This window comes from Sinohyriopsis cumingii, chromosome 10 (genome assembly GCF_028554795.1).
Source record: "Sinohyriopsis cumingii isolate HCF-2022 chromosome 10, ASM2855479v2, whole genome shotgun sequence".
NCBI lineage: Eukaryota > Metazoa > Mollusca > Bivalvia > Unionida > Unionidae > Sinohyriopsis > Sinohyriopsis cumingii.
The window spans coordinates 109,828,899-109,853,345 of record NC_142970.1 but is presented as its reverse complement, the minus strand read 5'-3'; the positions used below and the strand labels follow the sequence as shown (position 1 = coordinate 109,853,345).

Here is a 24,447-nt window from a genome sequence, read left to right as displayed (position 1 = left end):
AGAAGGACAGCTTTCAGAGGTTTATGACCCATGAGTGACCCCATATCAATGCTGTGGATGTGGAAAAGAGGGAAATGTGCCTCCTTGTTGGCTTGTTAGCATACTTCATCTATCGATACGTTAAACATAAGGTAGAGGTTATATTGTTTGCTCTTTGCCCATAGTTCTAATCTGTAAGACAAAACAGAGCAAAATGGATAAATGGATAAAGCTGTAGCCATGCACCTGTCTTAGAATGCAATGTCTATGCAGAGCTAAATCATTAAAAGAGTGACCCTGTCTAATAAAGCAGGGAAGCATACAGGTAAAAACTAATGACAATACCACATGTTTATAAACCTGTGTACCTACACATGTGATGTTTGAATACCTTGTGGGTACATAGCTATACCAAATGATTGCGAGAGCATGCTTATTGGCACGAATGGAAGTAAGAACTATGATATTCTTACACTGTGCCACCAAGTCATACATGTAAGGGGTGATCACTCTGCCCAACCACCAAATAGGTTGGCAGACAACTTTTAGCTCCCTTAAGCTAAAAGTAGTATCTGGGAGGGCTTGATCTGCGAGGGAGTGGTAGTTCTCCTAAGGTATTATGATTGGGTAACATATTTAAAGAACAAATGAAGAGACCTAAATAAAAGGTTATATATATATATATAATGATGAAAATACTTCAACTAAGTCCCCAATATAACATTACCATTGAATCCCTAATCTTCACCTATTCACCACCAGCTGTCAGCCATGTATTGTTCAACATTATAAATGGCTGCTGACTACTCTCAAGCCAAGTTATGATTGATTTATCATGCAAGACTGTCAAAAATGCTAACTATAATGTGACCTGGAAATGATTTGATTTTACTAAACAACATGATCTTATATATGATCTTATAACTTCACTATATTTCACCCAATCTTCTTGAAATTTCACTATAAAACAAAATTACTATCTAATAAAGTGACAAGATTTTCAAAAGAAAAAAATCTCTTAAAAGACTACTGCTTATTAGTCATCATGGTTATCTCTGACCTGGCAATTCGCCAATTCTTTAAAGAAGGGTAGTATGTGACAATGTTATTGTACATATATGAATTGAATCAGGTAATGGGTTGCTGAGACAGAAATGCTGGAGAATATTTTAAGAGTTCCTGTCTACAGCCACATTCACACTGCCATAGAGACACTGAAAACCAAACACTATAAATCAGGGTTAGCATGACTGTGACTCCTGATCTTTAGATACTATACATCAGGGTTAGCATGACTGTGACTCCTGACCTTTAGATACTATACATCAGGGTTAGCATGACTGTGACTCCTGACCTTTAGATACTATACATCAGGGTTAGCATGACTGTGACTCCTGATCTTTAGATACTATACATCAGGGTTAGCATGACTGTGACTCCTGATCTTTAGATACTATACATCAGGGTTAGCATGACTGTGATTCCTGATCTTTAGATACTATACATCAGGGTTAGCATGACTGTGACTCCTGATCTTTAGATACTATACATCAGGGTTAGCATGACTGTGACTCCTGATCTTTAGATACTATACATCAGGGTTAGCATGACTGTGACTCCTGATCTTTAGATACTATACATCAGGGTTAGCATGACTGTGACTCCTGATCTTTAGATACTATACATCAGGGTTAGCATGACTGTGACTCCTGATCTTTAGATACTAGAATCTAATGGTTTCTTTATTACCCTAAGTAAAAGCAAGAAACAAAAATTGGTCACAGAACATACATTATAACAAAAGTTACAGTGCAAAACCAGTTTCTCTTTGAGCATTCTTGACTTTGACCTTTGACTTTTTGACCTAAAATTAATATGCTTTTTCCATACCTTAAGTTCAAGCCACTCACAAACAATGGTCTAAATATAAAGTTAATACACAAAAACCATTATTATCCCTTTCAGTCACTATGAATTTAACATTTGACATTTCTACCCCAAGTGCAAGAGAGTTTGATCCAGGTTTCTGATGTGGCACTAATGTTTTTGTGATAGAAATTTTTTTTTGTTTTTCAAAAAAAGTGACCTTGATCTTTCAACTTTTGACCCAAAAATCAAAAAGTTTCTTCCTTACCCTATTTGCAAACCATCTACAAAGTCTTGAAACTGTATATGGTGGATAATTCAAACTAATGTGTGGAACAAAATATTGGCCAACAGATTTATGGATGAACAATATCCCTTACATAATAGATTCTGCCTATGGCATACAAAACAAGATTCCCTAGAAGAGAATGACACTCAACTTTCCAAAAAGAATTTACTGGAGTTGAAGATCAAACTATTTTTATTTTTAATTACTGACTGATGAAACCATCTCTGATATTCTTCAGCAATAACAAAAATTTCAAATTAACCACTGTAGTGGCCATATTGGCTGCAAGACTCTCAACTCTTTCATGTAAGGTCAACTGCATAATTTTTTATTAGAAATGTCAATATGTCTATCCATTCAGAAGTACTGATAACAGACTTTCAACCTGACTATAGTGATAACCATATTGGATTAAGAGGGGCACCATTTTCAATTAAAGCCAACCAGATATCATAAGAAGTCTTCTAATCAAAACCCTATGTCAATATGACCATCAATTCTGGAGTAGTCATAATATTTTCAATATGGTTACATGGTGGCAATACTGTTTGTCAGATTGGTCTCAAACAAGACACCAATGAAGTCTTCTCATGAAACCTTGTGTCGACATGAATTTCGATTTAAGCGGAGCAGCTGCATCAATATTTTCAAGATGGCTGCCTAGTGGTAATATTGGATATCAGATCAGCACCATTTTTATTTAGGACCAGCTAGACATCATAAGATGTATTTTAGCGAAAACTTCAAATAGATATAACCAATAATGTCACAGAAGCAGCAATAACAAGGTTTTAAAAATGACAATTATATTGGACATCAGAACAGAAACATTTTATTTAGGACCAAAAAACTAAAGCGCTGTCTGTTACGGATCACTGCCATCTCACCTCTGTCTGCGTGGGTTCAAGTCTCGGATTCAGCCAGTGTGGGTATGTGAGAAAGCTTGCCAGTAGCTTCTCGTGGGTCGGTGGTTCTTTCTGGGGTTTTTCTGGGTTCTTCCTCCACCATTAATACTGGCCGCCATGTATAGCCTATTGTGTTCTGAAAAATGGCGTTAAACCCTACAACAACAACAACAACCAAAGAACTATGTGTCTTCCTTGTCACCAATCCAAGCCATCTACAATGTTTGGGAAAAGTCAGTGATTAATAACTGAAGATATGGTGTGTTTGTCTTAGAGTCATGTTAACCATAACCTCTGACCCCAAAATCAATAGGAGTCTTTCCTATCTCAAATGAAATTCAAAAGTTGGAAACGATATCTGGTACATAAGTCAATTTAATGTGTGGAAACGTTTCTTGTCTGTTCCTGTGACAGATTCAGTTTACATCAATAATTAAATAATGGACAGATGGAAAGACAGATGGATGTAAAAATACAGGGATAGCCAAATACAACAAAACATCCAACACAATCAGACAAATACCAACATGACACACCTGTGATCCTGACATCATCCCTCCAAACATATGAAGCAACCTAAGCTGAGTATCTGCTTGTAGTCCTCTTCTTGAAAAACAATCTGCAATACATCATAATTAATTCTAGATTATCATATAAACTCATTTACATGTTGAGTCCAACAACAAAAAAATACACACCCTAATCTGCTGAAACATAATGTGCCAGCAAATCAGGATCAATGTTTTTTGTTCTATTGATTACTCATAACAAATGACACATAACCACAGATCTGCCCCCTGCATTAGGTGAAGGCAGATCTAGGACTGTACTGCTAGCAATCAGACTTTATATATATATATATATATATATATATATATATCCAAAATTCAACCAATTTTTCAACTCATATCCAAAAGCAAGCATTCATTTTTTATTGATTCCATCTTTTTATTCAGCTAGAAAGTAAAATCCTTTCACGTTGACCTTAATCTTGGGTGTCGACAGACAAACAGACATGATCGCAATATTATAATCTCTCATATTCCTGAAGGATAACATGCCACTTTGGGAGCCATTTTGGGTGTAAGATTGGCACAATTTTCACTTAAGGAAGACTGGACACCATTTGAAGATATTAGGTCAAACCACATGTTGATCTGACCATCCATTAAGGAGAATTAATGAGAAAACATTCAATATGCTGATTGTAGCAGCTTTATTTGAGCTGATGTTAGCACTTCAGGACCAACTAGAAATTATAATTAGTCTTCCGGTTAAAACCCAATGTCAACCTTTCCATTTAGGAGCAGCAACATCAAGATTTTTAAAATGGCTGCCATAGTGACCATAATCGATGCTAGATCAACACTATTTTCATTTGACAGACATCATAAGAAGATTTTTGTCAACAGTAAAAAAAAAATATCGTCAGATGTTATATTTTGCCAACAATAACAGAAAAAATCCAAGTTTGCAACATTGGCGAAGCCTTAAGCAGTCCCAAGATAAACGTTTTACATGTTATTTTTCATCCTTTCAAAAAGAAAAAACTGTTTTTTCGTGTATGAGAAAATTACATATAAACTTTTAGTCGCCATGCCACGATCGTCATGTATTATTCATACACGTCTGACTGTAGATTATAGACATATCTTACAAAACAAATAGGTGTCATACACATGCTGACTGTAGATTATAAGCATGATCTTATAAGACAAATAGTTGTCATACCCATGTCTGACTGCAGATTATAGGCATATCTTACAAGACAAATAGTTGTCATACCCATGTTTGACTGTAATTATACGCATATCTTACAAAACAAATAGGTGTCATGCACATGTTTGACTGTAGATTATAAGAGCAATCATATAAGACAAAATAGTTGTCATACCCATGTTTGACTGTAGATTATAAGAGCGATCATATAAGACAAAATAGTTGTCATACCCATGTTTGACTGTAGATTATAGGCATGATCTTATAAAACAAATAGTTGTCATGCACTTGTTTGACTGTAGATTATAAGAGCGATCATATAAGACAAAATAGTTGTCATACCCATGTTTGACTGTAGATTATAAGCATGATCTTACAAGACAAATAGTTGTCATACCCATGTTTGACTGTAGATTATAAGCATGATCTTACAAGACAAATAGTTGTCATACCCATGTTTGACTGTAGATTATAAGCATGATCTTACAAGACAAATAGTTGTCATGCACATGTTTGACTGTAGATTATAAGCATGATCTTACAAGACAAATAGTTGTCATACCCATGTTTGACTGTAGATTATAGGCATGATCTTATAAAACAAATAGTTGTCATACCCATGTTTGACTGTAGATTATAAGCATGATCTTATAAGACAAATAGCTGTCATACCCATGTTTGAATGCAGATTATAGGCATATCTTACAAGACAAATAGTTGTCTTACCCATGTCTGACTGCAGATTATAAGCATGATCTTACAAGACAAATAGTTGTCATACCCATGTTTGACTGTAGATTATAAGCATGATCTTACAAGACAAATAGTTGTCATACCCATGTTTGACTGTAGATTATAAGCATGATCTTACAAGACAAACAGTTGTCATACCCATGTTTGACTGTAGATTATAAGCATGATCTTACAAGACAAATAGTTGTCATACCCATGTTTGACTGTAGATTATAAGCATGATCTTACAAGACAAATAGTTGTCATACCCATGTTTGACTGTAGATTATAAGCATGATGTTATAAGACAAATAGTTGCCATGCACATGTTAGACTGTAGATTATAAGCATATCTTATAAGACAAACAGTTGTCTTACCCATGTCTGACTGCAGACTATAGGCATATCTTACAAGACAAATAGTTGTCATACCCATGTTTGACTGCAGATTATAGGCATATCTTACAAGACAAACAGTTGTCTTACCCATGTCTGACTGCAGATTATAAGCATGATCTTACAAGACAAATAGTTGTCATACCCATGTTTGACTGTAGATTATAAGCATGATCTTACAAGACAAATAGTTGTCATACCCATGTTTGACTGTAGATTATAAGCATGATCTTACAAGACAAATAGTTGTCATACCCATGTTTGACTGTAGATTATAAGCATGATCTTACAAGACAAATAGTTGTCATACCCATGTTTGACTGTAGATTATAAGCATGATCTTATAAGACAAATAGTTGTCATTCCCATGTTTGACTGTAGATTATAAGCATGATCTTATAAGACAAATAGTTGTCATGCACATGTTAGACTGTAGATTATAAGCATATCTTATAAGACAAACAGTTGTCTTACCCATGTCTGACTGCAGACTATAGGCATATCTTGCAGGACAAATAGTTGTCATGCACATGTTTGACTGTAGATTATAGGCATATCTTATAAGACAAACATTTGTCAGACAAATGTTTGCCTTATAAGATCCAAGACATTTTCAAATTCATCATAGCTGTTAATCTTACCATAAAAGAATGGAATGACCTCTACATGCAGTAATGCTGGTTTGTATTTTATCCTTGAATTCTCCACATTCCATCTGCAAAATGGAATAATTTAAATGATTTAAGTTTCAACCATTCTGATACAGTTCATAATGGATACGAGTTCATAAAGAGGCAAAATTATACCATTTGAGATAAGATGATATCAGTATCTAAACATTTTGCATTAAGAAAGAGCCTGGTGACATCATTTGAGGTTTGAGAATAAGAAGTGTATATGATTCACTGGTGAGGATAACTTGGAGATGGTTGGCATGCATTTTCCTGTGCTACTCTTTCTTGATGATCTACATCCAAGGAATATTTAGTACAAAGACAAGTATGGGGGAAAAGTACCCAGTCACTACATGCCTATGCCTTTTAAAATTCATCAAATATGTTACAGATTATAAAATCCTCTTATCAAAAACACCAAATGGAGTCCAAGTTTGTGAGTTAATTTATTGCAATTATTAAGATAAAATCAGTTCTACTCTACAGAAAAACCTGTGTGGCTGATTTATGGTGGGTTGTAAATCGCAAAAGATATATAAAGGTCTCAAATGTTCTAAGTTAACTATATCATTTTCCTTCACTGCAAAGTTATTGTGAATCGACACCATTTCTTTTAATTATTTAATAAATGATTGAAGTCAAAAACATATCATTTTGAATCCAATCTCTCCCAGAGTTCATAGCACTACATGATAATATTCCTTGGTAATGAGTGATGTCATATTGATGATGTCATAATCTAATGGTCTTGTAATCCAATCTCTCCCAGAGTTCATAGCACTACATGATAATATTCCTTGGCAATGAGTGATGTCATACTGATGATGTCATAATGTAACAATCATTTTGAATCCAATCTCTCCCAGAGTTCATAGCACTACATTATAATATTCCTTAGTAATGAGTGATGTCATATTGATGATGTCATAATGTAATGATCTTGTAATCCAATCTCTCCCAGAGTTCATAGCACTACATGATAATATTCCTTGGTAATGAGTGATGTCATACTGATGATGTCATAATGTAATGATCATGTAATCCAATCTCTCCCAGAGTTCATAGCACTACATGATAATATGCCTTGGTAATGAGTGATGTCATAATGTAATGATCATGTAATCCAATCTCTCCCAGAGTTCATAGCACTACATGATAATATTCCTTGGTAATGCGTGATGTCATATTGATGATGTCATAATGTAACAATCATGTAATCCAATCTCTCCCAGAGTTTATAGCACTACATGAAAATATGCCTTGGTAATGCGTGATGTCATATTGATGATGTCATAATGTAATGTTCATGTAATTCTCATCAGTTAAATAGGTGTTAACTTACAAAAAGAGGACTACTTTAAGAAAGAAAAATAAATAAACATATATTTTGTAAAAGATGGGCTAGCTTTATCATGAAGTACTGGGACAGATGTCAATATTTCAAATAATTTGTCAATTGAGGCAAGTCAATGCAATGGTGAAGATAATTGGCCTGAAAGTAATTTGCACTGGTCTATATGTTAACATTTTAAATAATTTATCTAAAAGTCAGTGGTGAAGTCAAAATGAATGAAAGTAATTTCTAATGAAACCTGGATGAAGTCTTGAAAAAGTCTAATGAGACAGGAAAATAGTCAGACATAATCAGTGTGATCAATATTTACAATGATTCTTTATAAAATTACTTAAAGCTGGCATTTGACTAAATCTGTGAATCATCTAGCAAAAAAACCACAAAAAGTTTTGTAAGAAATTATAGAATACATAGGTGCTGAAATCAGTGTACTACAATTTTGCTCATTAAAGGTGTATGTCAGTGTTAGATTCTTACCCTTTCAATCTCTTCTTCCATGTGAAGTAGGGGTCATACAAACACTCAAAGGTGTATGTCAGTGTTAGATTCTTACCCTTTCAATCTCTTCCTCCATGTGAAGTAGGGGTCATATAAACACTCAAAGGTGCATGTCATTGTTAGATTCTTACCCTATCAATCTCTTCTTCCATGTGAAGTAGGGGTCATATAAACACTCAAAGGTGTATGTCAGTGTTAGATTCTTACCCTTTCAATCTCTTCCTCCATGTGAAGTAGGGGTCATATAAACACTCAAAGGTGCATGTCATTGTTAGATTCTTACCCTATCAATCTCTTCTTCCATGTGAAGTAGGGGTCATATAAACACTCAAAGGTGTATGTCAGTGTCAGATTCTTACCCTTTCAATCTCTTCCTCCATGTGAAGTAGGGGTCATATAAACACTCAAAGAAATGAATGATCAGCTTTAGAAACTCTGTCATGCATTTCAGGTCATCCTCTGAACAGCCTCCAGCACAGATCTAGAGAAATCAAGACCTTTAACATCAGATCTTAATGTTTTAATCTTTGTGACATTTTTTTCAAAAATAAAGCAGAACTTTGAAAATCTTAGGTGCCAACGACCCAAACTTTCTCTTTAAGTTTACATTTGTTGCAGTCACAAGTAAAATTTCAAGGACTGAACTCCAAGTATTTTCAGATCATCTTAATCAGTCAATAACATTACATTATTATAATAATAACACGATTCTATCACCCTGCTAACTTTTTTTATTTCCTGTGGCATCAGTAAAATGAAATATGAAAGTTAGAAGGTTGGTAAAATATGGTACACCCTGTCAAAAGACACCGTAACAAATTTAATAATACTTACAGTTTTTTCTTAGGTTTGATTTAGAGAAGCTTGATTTCGGTTTAGACTTTTTGGAAATTTTCTGTACACTGAGGTTATTGGTCTGTACCTTTTCTGACATACCATCATCAAGACCAATTTTCGAAGTTTTTATCTGAATTCCAAATACATGAGTACATCCTAATGACATGGGGGGCCCCAAAGTGGCCAAGTGGTCTAAAGTGATCTCCGTTATGGATCACTGCCATCTCACCTCTGTCTACATGGGTTCTAGTCTCGGATTCTGCCCATGTGGGTGTGTGTGTGTCTGATTTGGATTTTTAACATAGCTTTAACAATTTTTCAGTCATATCGCTACAATGTCTGCACTGTGGCAGTTTACAGTGATGTCTAGCACTGGGACATCTTACTGCAGACATGTAGCATGATGTCCCACCCAGCCCATTATCCTGACACCAGGCCGACCAGTCCTAACACTAACCTATTATTGCTGAACGCCAAGCAAGGCAGCTGTTAGTACCATTTTTGTAAGTCTTTGGTATGACTCAGCTGGAGATCAAACCCATGACCTTCAGCATCCGAGGCAGATGTTCTAACCACTAGGCCACTGGAGCAGTCCCAATGTGGGTATGTGAGAAAGCCTGTCTGTAACGTCTCATGGGTCGGTGGGTCTTTCCGGGGTTTTCCCAGGTTTTTCCTCCACCATTAATACTGGCCGCCATGTATAGCCTATCTTGTGCTGAAAAATGGCGTTAAACCCCACAACAGCAACAGCAACCTAATGACATGGAATCAGATATCAATTTTGTGTTATATTTACACTGTTGCCAATTTGACTCAATTCATACACCTTCTGAATATGTCACATGATTTCATACAACCCAACTAAAATTCCATACACCCTGTGAAAACTGCAAATACCACATCTTAAGCATCAGCTATTGACCACTCAAATTATAATATGCATTGGCTATTGACCAGTCAAATAATCCCATGCATTGGCTACTGACAATTAAATTCCTAGAAACTTCTCTAAGAGATAATAATCTCATTTTATTTACTCATTAGCCATTAAAATGGATCATCTTCCTTGCCTTGAAATATATTCATGTCCTTCAGGACATTTATCTTCCATTATAAGCACTAGGTTATTTTTGTTACTCAACTTTGATTCAATTCCAGGATCAAAGCACCTTGGTCTTAATCAAATTTGACTGAATTTCTGGGTAAAAGCACATTGGTCCTGATCAAATTTGACTAAATTCAGGGTCAAAACACCTTGGTCCTAATCAAATTTGACTGAATATCTGGGCAAAAGCAACTTGTTCCTGAGCAGAATTGACTAAATCCCAGACCCAAAAACCTTGGTCCTGATCAAATTTGATTAAATCCTAGGGTCAAAAACCTTGGTCCTGATCAAATTTGATTAAATCCTAGGGTCAAAAACCTTGGTCCTGATCAAATTTGACTAAATCCCAGGGTCAAAAACCTTGGTCCTGATCAAATTTGACTAAATCCCAGGGTCAAAAACTTTGGTCCTGATCAAAGCAGACTAAATCCCAGGGCCAAAAATGTTGGTCCTGATCAAATTTGACTAAATCCCAGGGTCAAAAAACCTTGGTCCTGATTAAAACTGAAAGGTACTGTTATTTTTTGGAGAACCAATTATTGTGGAATTCATGGTTTTTACAAACCTTCTTGACCTAAAGAACACACTTTCTGTACATGTGTATGTATAGGGTTGAATGACATGTCAGCCCAATACTGGCTATATGATGCTGTGTGTTCTCAAAATTTTAATGATAAAGAATTGCCAAAGAACATGTAGAACATAAACCATTTCAAATAAGAAAAAAGATAAAAAGACAGTGATAATAAAAACTCTATAAAATAAAAAATAAAGGTTGAAAGTATAAATACTTAAAACATAAGGTCAGATTACACACACACACGATATATATATTCATGGGCCAATGTGTAAACTTGACAGTTTTTAGGTCTTTTTGTTGACTACTGTAATGGCTGTAAATCTTGGGACACAAAACAATAATTTTTCCTAAGATATAGGCACATAAAACAAAGTAACTTTTGGTAACCCGATAATTATTAAACTGTTATAAAGTACTATGATTGATTTAGTTATTATTTTGCATGTGCATATTTTCTGATTTCTTCAACATGAAGTTAAATAAAGGTAACTACAGACTTCATAATTCGCAGGCTGGTTGAGTTTACCAGGGAGACCATGCTAAATTATAATGTACAGTACTTACACAGTGCAAAGCGTGCATAGGTCATTTAAATCCTTACTTATTCCCAAACATTGATGCAGATTTTGCATTATTCATTGTTTCAACCAAATTGCATTCTTCCAGATAATATTTCAGCTAGTCCTTAATAGGTGTTTCATTTACGTTGAATCATGCGCTCATGAGTAACTCATTTTCAATGATAAAAGCGATCCTACAAATTGAGGTAATATTTTTAAATAGGTATGCATGTTTATTTGTACAAGGCACATAACCATCATAATTTACATGTTCACGAAGAGTGGTAATAATAAAGGCTAAAATTCTCATCGAGATCAACTAAGATCAACATCAATTTTATTTTAGTTTTGTGTTTTAGCTGAACAAACATAACTTTCCACACAGTGGAAAGCTTGATGTTTTGGCATCTCCTATGTTGATAGTTGACGAATTTGTCTTTTGTCTCGCGACAGCAGTACAGGCCAGTTAATCATTAAAACCCTGAAACTGGCTTGTGATAAGAGGGAATTTTGACCAGTAGCTATACCAGTTTAACTTTGGTATACACAGTATAAAAATGTCAGGTGTTCACTTGTGTAAGTTTCTTTCGTGGGAATGGAGCTACAGCATATGGAGTTAACAGCATTCGTAGTGATCATTCTTGGGATTGAAATTAATTGTGGACGATTTTATTGTTGTGGTTTATTTTTTTGTTCTGGTTTATTTTTTTATCTTTTTATTATTTTAACAAATCATTAATTTACGTGAATAATGTTTAATCTTAACATTCTATTTAGTGAAGAAGCGAATTCTTTATAATAAAATAAATATTTCATCACAACAATAATTCACAGGTGATACAAGAGAACATGTAGGACTCTTCTTGTTTAGAAGAAATGAAAATTGAAGAGATAATGTAATAATCAAGAGTTCTCTGCAAAAATCGGAAGATATTATGAAATCTGGAGGCGACACCAAACATCTTGAGTATTTTTCCCTCCCGGCATGAAAGGTATGGTGTAAGGTTGTTTACATCAAAGCAAACTACAACTCAGCATTTAAGGTATTAGCATAATTTTCTAAGCATTATTTCCAAACTTTATTATTGTATTTTGGAGATATCATAAATGTTGAGCACAATGGTGCCCATGATTCGACTCCAAAGGATGTACTTAATTCACTGCATAATCAAATAACGTACATGCGGTGGCACCATTATTTAAATAAGTTCAATAGCCTAATTGTGAGCATTGAATCGAACCATATTGTTTGTTCATTGTGTTGTCATACTGGGTTTACATTTTAATGAGTTTAGGTATTTAAAATTTCAAAGCAAAATAAAAACGTAATTACTGGTGCACTGATAAGATATGTACAATGCAATAATACATAAACAAACAATAATCGAGTCAAAAGGGAGAGGTAGTGTTACAGGAACTCGTGATTGCTGAATTCTTGTCATTTTTTGACCAAATTATACACAAATCTAAATTAGGCAGAAACAAGAAAACAGAAAATTAAATTACTTTTCAAACAAGTTTATACCATTTTCTTTTAATAATCCTGCACATCATCCTCGAGATAAGTATACATGTAATTTTTTTAAATACAAGTTTGCCTAAATAAATGCATTTAGAACTTACCTCGTACATCTTGAGATGCCTTGGAATAGTAAATCGGCTTATACGTGGGTCATCCACTTATTAGTGTTTATATATATATACACACACACAAATGAAAATGATTGAACAAGGCTTTCCGTTGTGTTCCAACCTGATTTGCATGGAAATTCTGATTACAGGTGTTACTTATTGAGTTAAGACTTTGTGAGTAGATTGTCATACCTTGCATGGAAATTCTGATTACAGGTGTTACTTATTGAGTTAAGACTTTGTGAGTAGATTGTCATACCTTGCATGGAAATTCTGATTACAGGTGTTACTTATTGAGTTAAGACTTTGTGAGTAGATTGTCATACCTTGCATGGAAATTCTGATTACAGGTGTTACTTATTGAGTTAAGACTTTGTGAGTAGATTGTCATACCTTGTCTATGACAGCCAATCCGATGTTTACACAGTAGCTGACAAATTCACAGGAAGATACTAGAGGAACATTATCATAATTTCTGAAATGAAATGAAAATTTAACTTAGCAAATTTTTCAAATGATTAAAGCAACTTTAATGTATATAATGTTTTACACATCTAGCTACTTCACAAAAAAATTATTCATTCAAAAATAAATTGGGCAAGTATTAAGTTAACCACATGAGCTGTGGCTATTTTCTTGACCCCTTAAATAAAACCATTTCAGTCTAGGCACCTGAGGCTGCCAAATTGATATTTCTAAATTGTTTGTACAGTGCAGCCTGCATAAAAAGAAGAGAACTTGGGCCCATCAGCATTATAACTGAGTTACAGGTATTCAAATATTGCAATTTTCTGCTCTCTGAGGAAATACATCGAAGCACTGATAAAGTTATTCATAACACTTTGTTATAGCATTTGTCTCAAGTACCATACATACAGACTTTCTTCATAGTCAGTGCAAAGAGCAAGCTTTGTTTGGCATAAGAATGTCATGGTCACCATGCAGAGACATGTATATCAAACAAATTATTTTCCCTGACTCAGAACAAAGCATAAATCTGTGTTTTGTGTTTTTGGCATACACCCTCTTTGATGTTTCCAAATATTTTAGCTATAATGTGTGAATGTATTCAAACAAATTAGAACTGGTGCAGTTTTTGGCTTAATAATATCACTGCCCAGAAGTCAGTAACAACACTTACAGTATATACTCACTTGTAAGTCAAATCCAACTATAAACCGCATAGCCCCAAATCTGCCATTGCATAATGCAGCAGAAGATCTGGGTCTGTGCAGTTTGTTAGCAGTAATCAGGAGAACAAACAACATATACTCTGGTCTGCATGTGCATTATGCTATGGCAGACTGGGATCTTTGTTGTTTACAATTTGATTCAATTTATAAGCAAGTATAGATGGTACATTGTTTCAGTCTGGCTGGAAATTCAGACTGAACAACAACCATATGATTAAATGGGTACACAATAAAATGTCAATTAAATAACAAGGCTCCTTGTCAGCTACAAGTATAGTATTACTGCATAAAATTACCCAACTCATGACAAACTCTACTTACTCTTTGCAATATTAAGTTACATTAAAATATTCCTGGTCGAATTGTTCTATAAGGAATTTCTTAATTCTTCTATTATTACAAGCATTCTTACTTTAATCTCCTTGATCAAGTACACCAATAATGTATATTATTCATTAAAGCAGACTCAAACAATCCCCCCGACACACAAACACACACACAAGTACTTTATATTATCCCATCCCACCTGCTCAACCTATACAGTTTCCTGAAATTTGAATAACTGTCCAGACTACTTAAACACAAAATACAGGTGATAAAAACAGTCCAGAACATCAGCATAAACATTTGGCTTGTTTGTCAAAGCCAAAAAGCATAACACCTTGATATCTATGTAATATTTTTAATTTTTTATTCATAAAAAAACTTGCATTTATCTCGACTATATCCTAGATTCCAATTGAACACAAACTGTCTATGATGAATGGTATACAACTACAGTAGACCATTATCACAAAGCTTTACAATAAACTGAAACAATGTCACTGACAATGCTTCTCATTGCAACGCCTTCTGCTCCTGAAAGCAATACTAATATTGTGCAAGCTGTTGACACTGATGTGAAAAAAAAGATAGTGAAAAAAATCAATAATCAAGGACACACGCTTTAACACCTTGTTCTTCTCACCTGGTTATGACTATGAGACAGCGCACAAGATCTGAGACAAATGCAAGAGAATCACAAGCTGTGTTTTCAGCATGATGTAAATGCTGACACAGCTGAATTCCTAAAACTTCCAGTATTCCATCAGGAAGCTTGGTCAGGTGTGGTCCCTCCTCAGAAAACCTGAAAGAGTTGGTAAAAGATAAGCACAATAGGTAAATCATAAGTAAAATATGTAAACCATAAATAAATTACCATGTTTAAGATAAAAGAGGCCTATATCATCTAGTAGCACTTTTCGATCTCTACTTCTTCGTTGGTTTTTAAGTATCTTACTGCAAATTCTATGAATTTGGTAAGGCATAAGAATATATCAAGCCTGCTATTTTAAGCTTACAACTTCCATAAGCAGCAGTGAAAGAAATCTGTGCCATTTACAGTGTTTTACCACATTTTTAATTTTGCAATTCCAAATTTCATGTATAATTTATAATCTACATATTATATAAGTAGTGGAAATGAGTTCATGTAAATATACCCCTATAATTTCTGCATCCATCCCTACCCCGATGATATGAATCAGTCCCTAGTCAAAAAGGTACATAATTCTTGAGAAAATAAGGTCGGCACAATGGCTGATCAGCATGCATATACCTTCTGATCATAACGACATTATGTAGCAAGTTTCACAGCAATCTGCGAAGTGCAGTAATAACAGGTGCATTCACAAAATGCTGTCATATATTGTTTCCAGTAAGTTTAAAAAAAGCCAATAACTCTTACAAAAATCATAGGCCCACAAAGATTTGTCAATATGAACATCTTCAAGTCATGACCATAACATGCATGAAGTTATATGTATTGTGATCCATAACAAAACTGCAAGGCTAGTTGTACATATGAGATTGTGTATTACATCAACATTACATCATCCAGAGGCAGGACAAAATGGGCAATAAATCTAAACAGAAATCCTAAAAGCATAGTAATTTGTTAAAAGCTGAATCTTCAGATGATTTCCATATTAAGTTTAAAGTTTCTTGACAATCCACTTACAACTGGAAGAATTATTTTCTTCATTAAATTATTACACTACATCAGACTACATGTCACAATAACTTTTGAACAAATCTTAAGAGCACAGGAAGGCTGTACAAACTTTATAAGTCAGCTTGATGATTATAATATGTACTATCTTTCATAGCAATCCATCAAAAACTCTCTGACTAACTGCTTTGTAAAGACTCTGGCATACTCTGACTTCAGCTGCAAGACGGCAGGGGCAATAACTCTAACAACTGAAATATGACAGTAATTTGACAATATGTACATCTTCAAATGATGACAATAAAATTCGCAAAGTTTCACAGTAATGCACTAAATACTGTGAGACAAGACTTTTTATATAATCACACTCAAGCATTTATTTTACCTTGTCAAGTGCACAATGTGGCAGGTACTCAAACAGAATACTAAATCATTAAAGGCAATACTAACTCATGACCACTTCTTAACTTTTGTAATAGCAATGAGAGACAATTTCTGGTTAGAGTGTCCATCTCGGATGTGGGAGGTCATGAGTTCAATCCCTGGCTGAGTCATACCAAAGACTTACAAAAATGGTACTAACAGCTGCCTTGCTTGGCACTCAGCATTAAGAGGTTAGTGTTAGGACTGGTCGGCCTGGTGTCAGGATAATGTGACTGGGTGGAACATCATGCTACATGTCTGCAGCATGATGCCCCAGTGCTAGACACTATAAACTGCCACACCTCAGACATCGTAGCAATATGACTGAAAAATTGTTAAAGCTAAGTTTTTAAAAAAATCCAAGAAATTCTTAACTTTTTTAATAGCAACTAGAAGTAATATTTCCTTTAACACCAGAAAAAAGGCCTTCTGTTATGATGGAGAAGTGACTGAATTGGCTGCTAGCATAGTGATGTTATATATCATTGTGATGATAGGATGACATCACATTTTCCCTACCCATGGACATTTTCATTGGCTGCTACCATAGTGATGCTATATATAATTGTGATGATAGGATGACATCACATTTTCCCTACCCATGGACATTTTCACTGGCTGCTAGCATAGTGATGCTATATATCATTGTGATGATAGGATGACATCATATTTTCCCTAACCATGGACATTTTCATTGGCTGCTAGCATAGTGATGCTATATATCATTGTGATGATAGGATGACATCATATTTTCCCTACCCATGGACATTTTCATTGGCTGCTAGCATAGTGAAGATAGGATGACATCATATTTTCCCTACCCATGGACATTTTCATTGGCTGATGGAGACTTGTCTCTTATGTCAGAAGTAGTGTTAAATTCTTATATTTTAAGATTTCAATATTATTTTGGATTGAATGAATGCACAATATATTTCTGGAAAATTTTTCACAGATGTCTTTGCATTTTTATCAATACCCTTCTATCAGTAACAGAAATCAGTGAAACATATTACCAGATCCTTATATATTTATGGTCTCATAGAAACATGGGAGGATCTAGTTGAACAACACAATGACTGTGCTTGCATGCGAAAATTTGCAAATCCTGTACACTAACAAGTAATATAATTAAAATGTAATCAATACCTAGTATACATATATATTGCCTTTTTGTCCAAACTTGATTCAAATGAGAGGCATTCACATTATCATATTTGCAAAGAAAAGAGCTTGACAATGTATTTTTTAAATGTAACTTGAGAAACAAAGACTAAATAAATAAATGAAACTGTGGACATGATTTATGTAACATAAGCCTTCAGCAACATATTAAAATGCGAAATAGAAGTGCTGATATTCATCAGGTAATGAGATCACAGATTATAAAATTTACACAGCATAAATCATAATGAACTGAAGAAAAAAACTTATCTCTCATTCTTTTGAGTTACCAGCGTCAAGTACCTTGCAAATTTAAGTTTACAGAAGCCAAAATTTACGTTGTCCCAAGCATCAGGCAAGTGGATTTGTCTAGCTATGCAGTAATTTCTAAGCATTTTCAAATGATGGCCATAACATTGCCCAAGTTTTATGGTGATCTATCTAAATCTGTGAGACGAGTTGCATTCACAAGATTCTGTCTTAAAACACATCCAGCTGTAAGACAAGATGAGCAATAACTCAAAACAAAAACTGCAAAAGCCCAGCAAACCGCCAATCTCTGTATCTTTATATGACTGTAACATGTACCAAGTTTCACATCAATCCATCAAAAACCTCAGCAATTAGTTTACAAGATTCTGCCCTACACTGCACTTTGCTGCAAGGCAAGGGCAGTAACTCTAACATAATTTCCTTGAGCATAGTGTTTCGTCAATATCCAAATATTCTCATAATGACCATATTTAGCAAATTTCATGTCAATCTGTTGAAAACTTTGAGTCTCAAACTTAACATACACAAGATTTTGTCAGAGACTGTATTAAGATACAGATCAGAATGGGCAATAACTCTTAAAAACTGTGGGACAAAACTGGATTGCTGACATCTCCATCTTCAGGTGATGACCATTATGTTTACTAAAGGGGGCCCGGAGTGGCCGAGTGGTCTAAAGCTCTCTTCGTTACGGATCACTGCCATCTCACCTCTGTCTGCGGCGGTTCGAGTCTAAGATTCAGCCAATGTGGGCATGTGAGAAAGCTTGCCAGTAGCTTCTCGTGGGTCGGTGGTTCTTTCCGGGGTTTTCCGGGTTCTTCCTCCACCATTAATACTGGCCGCCATGTATAGCCTATCGTGCTGAAAAATGGCGTTAAACCCCACAACAACAACAACAACAACATGTTTACTAAAATTTCATGGCAATCCATAAAAAAGTATGGGACTGGCATTCAAAAGATTGTGTGATGGATGGAAGGATGAATGTAATGGACAGATAACTAGATGCAATGATTCTATAGATGAATGTGAAAGCATGATTTATAACTTTTATTAGAAGCCCTCCTTTATGTCAGAAGTGATTGTGATGTATCTTTTCACTTAGCACGTACCGATTAAAAAACCCAAAATAAACATGCATACTTTGTATAAAGCCAGATCACATTTTAACCTGTCTTTGATAGAGTAAAGCAGTCTCATAGAAGTGTGTGTGTGTGTGTTTGCACGCACATGCATGCATGCAAATGAATATCCTTTGATTTTGTTGTAATTGTGAACAATGTAACCTATCACAGGTTTATGGACCCAGTTACACTGTAATGAAGGCTCAACATGCAGGCCAAGGCACTGACGTTACATCATTCATACACAACAATATTCCACTGTTCAGTCACAACATGTGAATGACTTTGTGTTGTGTGTTTTATGCCATTTTGTTTCTTTTCACTGTAGCATTATGGTACTTAGCTATCCACCAGAAAGTTTGAAGTGTCAGACAAGTCAGTGAATACACTAGATGATCCACCAGAAAGCTTGCAGTGTCAGACAAGTCAGTGAATACACTGGATGATCCACAAGAAAGCTTGCAGTGTCAGACAAGTCAGTGAATACACTGGATGATCCACAAGAAACTCATTGCAATGTTTCATCTGATGAAGAACTAGAAGCTGGAGTAGTACCTCTACCTGTCAGCTCTTTGAATGCATCAGTAATGCTGCAACTATTGTCGTGCAGTTTCAGAGGTAATGAATATTTGAAATGAGACCAAGACCTGCTTTAAAGTCAATAAGGGATATATAGACCTAAACAGAAACTGATGCATGGTCGAGGGACTCTAATGCACAGATTTAAGTGTATTTCATGGCACTAAAGATAGACCAACATTTATGTGATATATCAGAGATGATGATGACAACGGGTTACAGGGATACAATGTTACTTGAAATGGTGAAGTAAAAGAAGATGCTAATAAACAAAGAGGGAGGAAGAACCATGCTAGCAGCACAAGCACTGCATCTGAGTTGCAAATGATTCTGAGGATTGGCAAATTTTTATACCAATGACTGATTGATGGCCTTGGTCATTGAGGCTGATTGATGACCTCGGTCATTGAGGCTGATTGATGACCTCGGTCACTGAGGCAGATTGATGACCTCGGTCACTGAGGCTGATTGATGACCTCGGTCATTGAGGCTGATTGATGACCTCGGTCATTGAGGCTGATTGATGGCCTCGGTCATTGAGGCTGATTGATGACCTCGGTCATTGAGGCTGATTGATGACCTCGGTCATTGAGGCTGATTGATAACCTCGGTCACTGAGGCTGATTGATGGCCTTGGTCATTGAGGCTGATTGATGACCTCGGTCATTGAGGCTGATTGATGACCTCGGTCACTGAGGCTGATTGATGGCCTCGGTCATTGAGGCTGATTGATGACCTCGGTCATTGAGGCTGATTGATGGCCTTGGTCATTGAGGCTGATTGATGACCTCAGTCATTGAGGCTGATTGATGGCCTCGGTCACTGAAGCTGATTGATGGCCTTGGTCATTGAGGCTGATTGATGGCCTTGGTCACTGAGGCTGATTGATGACCTCGGTCATTGAAGCTAATTGATGGCCTCGGTCACTGAGGCTGATTGATGAATTCTTCCTTGTGCTCATGTGACTGAGCCATGAACTTTTGTTGGAAGATTTGCTGTTAGATTCAGAATTTCCATCAAGACATGTGGAACAATATTTAACAAGTGGATGGACTACCTTGATATATAGCTTAGTTTCTTAGCGAAATGGCCAAGTGGATTGACTACCTTGATATATAGCTAAGTTTCTTAGCGAAATGGCCAAGTGGATTGACTACCTTGAGCTTAGTGTCTTAGTGAAATGGCCAAGTGGACTGACTACCTTGAGCTTAGTGTCGTAGCAAAATAGCCAAGTGGATTGACTACCTTGATATACAGCTTAGTGTCTTAGCGAAATGACCAAGTGGACTGACTACCTTGAGCTTAATGTCTTAGCGAAATGGCCAAGTGGATTGACTACCTTGATATATCACTTAGTGTCTTAGCGAAATGCCCAAGTGGACTGACTACCTTCAGCTTAGTGTCTTAGCAAAATGGCCAAGGGGACTGACTACCCTGATATATAACTTAGTGTCTTAGCAAAATGGCCAAGTGGATTGACTACCTTGATATATAACTTAGTGTCTTAGTGAAATGGCCAAGTGGATTGACTACCTTGATATATAGCTTAGTTTCATAGCGAAATGGCCAAGTGGATTGACTACCTTGATATAAAGCTAAGTTTCTTAGCGAAATGGCCAAGTGGATTGACTACCTTGATATAAAGCTAAGTTTCTTAGTGAAATGGCCAAGTGGATTGACTACCTTGAGCTTAGTGTCTTAGAGAAATGGCCAAGTGGATTGACTACCTTGATATATAGCTTAGTTTCTTAGCGAAATGGGCAAGTGGATTGACTACCTTGATATATAGCTTAGTGTCTTAGCGAAATGGCCAAGTGGATTGACTACCTTGAGCTTAGTGTCTTAGCGAAATGGCCAAGTTGATTGACTACCTTGATATATAGCTTAGTTTCTTAGTGAAATGGCCAAGTGGACTGACTACCTTGAGCTTAGTGTCTTAGCGAAATGGCCAAGTGGATTGACTACCTTGATATATAGCTAAGTTTCTTAGCAAAATGGCCAAGTGGATTTACTACCTTGAGCTTAGTGTCTAGCGAAATGGCCAAGTTGATTGACTACCTTGATATATAGCTTAGTTTCTTAGCGAAATGGCCAAGTGGACTGACTACCTTGAGCTTAGTGTCTTAGCGAAATGGCCAAGTGGATTGACTACCTTGATATATAGCTTAGTTTCTTATTGAACTGGAAAAGTGGATTGACTACCTTTGAGCTTTGTTTCTTAGCGAAATGGCCAAGTGGATAGACTACCTTGATATATAGCTTAGTGTCTTAGCGACATGGCCAAGTGGACCGACTACCTTGAGCTTAATGACTTAGTGAAATGGCCAAGTGGATTGACTACCTTGATATATAACTTAGTGTCTTAGCAAAATGGCCAAGTGGATTGACTACCTTGATATATAGCTTAGTTTCTTAGCAAAATGGCCAAGTGGATTGACTACCTTGACTATGGCTTAGTTTCCTAGCAAAATGGCCAAGTCGATTGACTACCTTGATATATAGCATAGTTTTTTAGCAAAATGGCCAAGCGGATTGAATACCTTGATAAATAGCTTAGTTTCTTAGTGAAATGGCCAAGCAAAGAGATAGCTGAAGAGAATATGCCTCATTCATTCATTAAGAAAACATATCCAACTTGTTGCATTATCATCAACTACAAGGACAAGCAAAACATAACTACCTTGTATGTCATTTTGGGGCTATGTGAGAAAAGTGATGCCATTATGGCAGATAAGGTTTTCTTTATACCAGACCTAAGGGTACAGATCTTATTATTCCTCCATTTAAAAGTAATAAGAAGATCCAAGGCATGAAGTTTAGCATACTAAAATCATTGCTATCTACAGAACCACGCTGAAACAGCAAAAAAGGAGGATAAAAAATTTCAGACTCTTGCAGCGTGTGATGCCAATATCCATGGCCAATCAGTCATCAAAAATATAGAAAATTTTTGCAAGACTTAATAATCTTCAACCACCATTAGTACTTAAAATATAAACAAATCATACGGAATACACATTATTCCAGTTGCTTATTTACTAGGATCATTAAGAGCTCTTGTCAGTATTTTTTGTTGTTGCATGTCACGGGAATGTATTAGAGTTTAGAAATATAATTGTGCATTCACAAAATAGTAATCTGCTGACATTTAGGTAAAATAAATTCAGTGACTTGTTTATCCTAGGCAATGTATGTTGCAAGTACACCAAAATATTAGCAAGAGATTCTGATACACAGCGGTCGATAAGACACTCCTTTTGCGTAGATATCTTGCATCATAAAATATATTTACTGTGCTTTTAAAACTGCTGGAAATACATTAACTTAAAAATCAATTCTGACAAACTCACGATGTGCATAATATATTTAATTTTATTCATATATATATATATATGCTGAAAACATGACAGTTAAATTGTGGTTAGCATTACATGATCTTGTTTCTATATGAATCATGCACATCTAGCTTATTTACATTCACTCAGAACGTGAAAAGAATATTACCCAAGCATGCAGTTACCATCTTTAATCTGATATGTTTGTTATAAATGAGTTGCACCATTTTATGGCTTCTTTGATTAAACAAAATGTCTCATCTATACAACCTTACCATTTAACCATTCAAAGAAATACCAATCTACTCGTATATACTTGATACAAAACACCACCATCCAATAATGAAAAGGAAAACACAGACTTAATAAACTATCAAGTTCTTTAATTTGCTAATCTCTTCTCCTACAGACCGAGCCAAAACAAAACTAATAATTCTCTCTGCTCTTGCTTTCTCCCACAACTCATTCCTGTCATGCCCTCTTGCATTTCTCTCCATCTTTATCGTGTCCTCCTCAGACACAGCCAGCTGTTGGAGTGTAATTTGGAAATGCTTTTGGCAGTTGGTACTCTGAAAGTTAGTTTTATTATGATCAGTAGTAAAGTTAGCATTCATTACTTCGGGAATTTCAGGTTTTGATATATTTTGGAAAATCTGCAGCCAGCCAGCATTTGATTGTGCAGGCAGAAGTTTCAGTCTGAAGTGGTTCTCATCAATTGTTGGTGTGAAAGCTGAATTTTCTGATTTTTTTATGCAGGTATTTTCTTTAATGAAAGGAATTTCCACGTCATTCTTCTGCGCGTGTAACATCTGCCTTTTAAATTTCAAATCTTGGAACTTCATGGGGCTCATTTTCTTTTTCAAGGCTCATTCCATTTGCATTGCCCCAATGTAGCTGAAACTGTGCCACCTTTTTTCTTCCATGTAATTTCTTTGAGGGCAAATAGCAGTGCACCAATGTGGTTACATTCCTCAATTTTGCTGAAAAAGTTGAAATTGCAAATAAGCATTATACTAAATTTTTTCTTAATAAAAGAGAATATATTGTAATTATGAAACAAATGCATATATACATGTACATGTGTTATTGTTTCTAGTAAAATAATAAAATACATCTTTTTTAAATTCTTTATGTATATACTGAAACCTGTTCAGAATTACATGCTTTTATATAAACAATGGGGGTCATGATTGTCCTGAATTCTTTTAATTAAACTAAATCCTATGCACATTAGAAGGAA

At 35.4% G+C, this 24,447-nt stretch overlaps 1 protein-coding gene across 1 annotated transcript in view; it reads right to left on the bottom strand.

Annotated features, from left to right (window-relative positions):
* Nucleotides 1-24,447, bottom strand: part of LOC149791007 (neurobeachin-like protein 1) — a 225,434-nt gene that overhangs the window by 181,323 nt on the left and 19,664 nt on the right. The window contains exons 3-7 of the mRNA XM_089972877.1: nt 15,287-15,445; nt 13,520-13,601; nt 8,772-8,893; nt 6,528-6,601; nt 3,576-3,658 (exon numbers count right to left, since the gene is read on the bottom strand). Coding sequence (XP_089829003.1) covers nt 3,576-3,658; nt 6,528-6,601; nt 8,772-8,893; nt 13,520-13,601; nt 15,287-15,445 — 520 coding nt within the window. The remainder of the gene's footprint in view (nt 1-3,575; nt 3,659-6,527; nt 6,602-8,771; nt 8,894-13,519; nt 13,602-15,286; nt 15,446-24,447) is intronic.